Raw genomic sequence first — 3,428 nt, 5'->3', positions numbered from 1 at the left:
TGATCTATCGTATCAAAGGCTTTACGTAAATCAATAAACACACCTATTCCAAACTGTTTTTCATCCACAGCTGTTGCAATATTTTCAATAAATTCCATCACAGCTAGAGATGCTGAGCGATTTCTTCTGAACCCATACTGATGATCATTCAATAAATCAGACTTATCAATAAAAGAATCTAGTTTGTTTGCAAATAGTTTTTCAAGAATCTTTGAAAACTGAGGCAGTAAAGATACCGGTCTATAGTTTGACACAATCTGTTTATCACCAGTTTTATATAGTGGGATCACTTTGGCAATTTTCATTTTATCTGGAAAAATTCCAGTTTGAAATGATTTGTTACGAATATATGTTAACGGCTGAATTAGTGACATGTCAAGGTCGTCACAATCCATGGATTTTTTACTCTTGAATTTACTCACCACTTCTACAATGTCACTCTCACAGACTCCACCAAGAAACATTGAGTTACATTTACAAGAAGTAGAATCTACTTTATCATAATTTCCTCCTGGTACAGGAGGATGACAGTGTGGGGTAAGCCCTGGTGATAGACACAGCACAGGACTGTCTTTTATGTTTGTAAGTTACCTTGTAACTTCCCACCTCTGGCTAGTCTCCATATAGTTTGACTATTTAAATGGTTATACTTTTTATTTTTGTAAATTTGTCTTTTTCAGTGATTCACCCAGGAGCACAGTTTCCGCAATAAAAACCTTTGTTTTATTTTTCTCAGGGGGACTTTCCACTCTTCCTCCCCACTCCAGAGAATACCACTTTGTGAACCAGAAAATGACCTGGACTGAAGCTCAGAGTTACTGCAGAGAACACTTCACTGACTTGGTCACCATCTACAACAGCAACATCAACCAACTGCTTTTCTCAATGGCACCAAGGATCGATAACTGGGCTTGGTTAGGGCTCTATGATGATCGTTACAGCTGGAAGTGGTCCATGGAGGGAAAACTTTTTTATGTTGGCAGCACACATGAATTTTTGATCTGGGCTAACGGCCAACCAAACTGTGCAAATGCAAAGGAATACTGTGTGGCTCTTCAGGGACAAACACAGATGGATGATAGACCCTGTGGAGCTTCTTACCCTTTCCTGTGTTACAATGGTAGGAAAAAAGGTTTGTTGCCCTACTTATCTCTAGATTTTTATGAGATTTATTTTTTCATATTATGTGCATGTTCTAAAAAAGTTTTTAATCTTTCACAGCCAGCAGTACAAGTTACATCTTAGTGATGGAGAGTCGCTCCTGGTCAGAGGCTCAGTCGTACTGCAGGACATACCACACAGACCTGACCAGTGTAAGAAGCAAAGAGGAGAAATCCAACATCACGCTCACTTTGAAGGGATCAGGGGTTCAGTATGTGTGGATTGGTCTCTACAGGGATCCCTGGTCCCCCTGGTCTGACAACACAACCTCCACATTCACTAACTGGTGGTCTGGTCAGCCTGATAATGGAAATTCAGAGTACTGTGCACCAATGTATTTAATGACAGGGGAATGGGCTGATGGCTCCTGTACCAGCAGACACTTTGTTTTCTGTTTCAGAGGTGAGGTCCAGAATGCAAACACTATAAGATCCTGTCATCATGTAAAACACTAATGTTGGTGTTGTTATATGTGGTTCATTTTTAGCAGTGACAAAGCAAACAGTGGTGAAAATGAAGCTTCAGTCAGAGGCAGACATGCACAGCACAGAGATCCAGCAGCAGGTTTCACAGCAGGTCAGCAGTTCAGTCACCAACACAAACTTGACACAAGTTCAAACTATGCTTCATGTTTTTCATCATCTGCACATTTTGTCCAGCTGTCAGGCCTCATGCTGTCAGAAGGACTGACAGACTTCAGGATTCGTTGGAGGAAAGTCCAGAGTTACCGTGACGACCAGTCAAAGAAGCAGGATGTGGACAGTGGCTGCAAAACTTAAGACTGACTGGACTGAACCACTTCATGTGCGAAGTTAATAACATGCTGTGCTGAGCTGTCTCATCCTTTAAACCTTTCAATATTTCAGAGTGTAAAGTTCCACCAAAAGCTCATTTGTTCAGCTGCAGTTGTAGTTTGGTAGAAATTCTTTAATCAAAGGTCCACTCACTAGTTTTTAGCTTCATCTTGAAGTTTTCCTGATAGGCTCTGGTGTCTTGTTGTTGTTTTTTTGGTTTGCAGTGTGTCTTTTTGATTTATTTATTTATTTATTTTTTCAGTTGTTACAGACGGGACAGACATGACTGAGGGATAGGAAAGCGAGAAAGAAAGATGAAGGAAAAGAAAAACAGAAGGGAAGAGGGACAGTGAGAAAGGGCATTTAAAAAGAGAAAGAAGAGAAAAAAAATCTCCTGGATCACCTGTTGAGAGAAAAAGAATAGAAAACAAGCAAAAACAAACAGAGCAACATACTAAACACAACACCATCACGTTAATCTAGCTAGTGTAAACAGCAGTAAACACTAAATATTGAATGTTGTTGTGTAGCAAGCAGGACCGACAGTGCACAATGTGCTTGGAAATAGCAGCCAATAGAGGTGTAGTTTATGTCTATGAACAGTGAACACTCGTGTACACACCTGCACTGTAAAACCCACACAGCAAAATCTCCAGTGTTAAATTAACACTGGAGAGTGTCTATATGGGTCCACCCCTCTGAGTGTTAAATACAACACTGTTGAGTGTTAAATTAACACTTTTGACAGTGTTATATGTTTAAAAGTAACCTAGTCAGTTTTGAAGATTAACAATGGCTAACACTGAGCAGTGCTGATTTGCTAACACTGGAATATTTCTAACATTTTGAGTTATTTTCCAGTGTTAGAAAATCAGCATTGCTCAGTGTTAGTTAATCTTCAAAACTGACTAGGTTACTTTTAAACATATAACACTGTCAAAAGTGTTAATTTAACACTCAACAGTGTTGTATTTAACACTCAGAGGTGTGGACCCATATAGACACTCTCTAGTGTTAATTTAACACTGGAGATTTTGCTGTGCAATAAGTTAATTTTACTCAAAACTTTTGGTGAAACTGATTACATAAAATATTTTAAGTAACTAAAACTTAAAACTAAAAGTTAAATAAACACACTTTATTTATTAGCTTTAGATAAATATTTTTAAGTACCATTGATAAATGTTTTTATGTTATGTCCACATTTTTGGTTTAGGACTTGAGTTTCAAGTACAAATCTAGCTCAAGTAACTTTAAGGAATTAATTTTTAGTTTCAAAATGTTAACCATTTTAAGCTAATACAACTCAAAAATTTAAAATACAAACGCTTGTAATATCCAAATCTACTGTGTTTTGAATTTGATATTAAAAAAAGTGCCCAAAATAATTACACTTGTAAAAACATAAGATATTTACATAAGATTTGTAAATATATTAGATAATATACACATTCTGTATTTTTCATATGAAAG

General features: G+C 37.2%; 1 protein-coding gene across 1 annotated transcript; it reads left to right on the top strand.

Moving 5' to 3' along the window:
* The first annotated feature begins 695 nt into the window (after positions 1-695).
* LOC308405010 (putative C-type lectin domain family 20 member A) lies at positions 696-2,599 on the top strand. Its single transcript, XM_080895382.1, has 4 exons — positions 696-1,120; positions 1,222-1,563; positions 1,649-1,737; positions 1,821-2,599. Exons 1-4 carry the CDS (start codon positions 793-795, stop codon positions 1,938-1,940), a joined length of 879 nt encoding a protein of 292 aa, XP_080751508.1. The 5' UTR covers positions 696-792; the 3' UTR covers positions 1,941-2,599.
* The last annotated feature ends 829 nt before the right edge of the window (positions 2,600-3,428 follow it).

Source organism: Rhamphochromis sp. 'chilingali' (genome assembly GCF_963969265.1).
Source record: "Rhamphochromis sp. 'chilingali' genome assembly, chromosome: 1".
NCBI lineage: Eukaryota > Metazoa > Chordata > Actinopteri > Cichliformes > Cichlidae > Rhamphochromis > Rhamphochromis sp. 'chilingali'.
The sequence above is the reverse complement of the archived record's forward strand: the minus strand, read 5'-3'. Positions and strand labels throughout refer to the sequence as shown.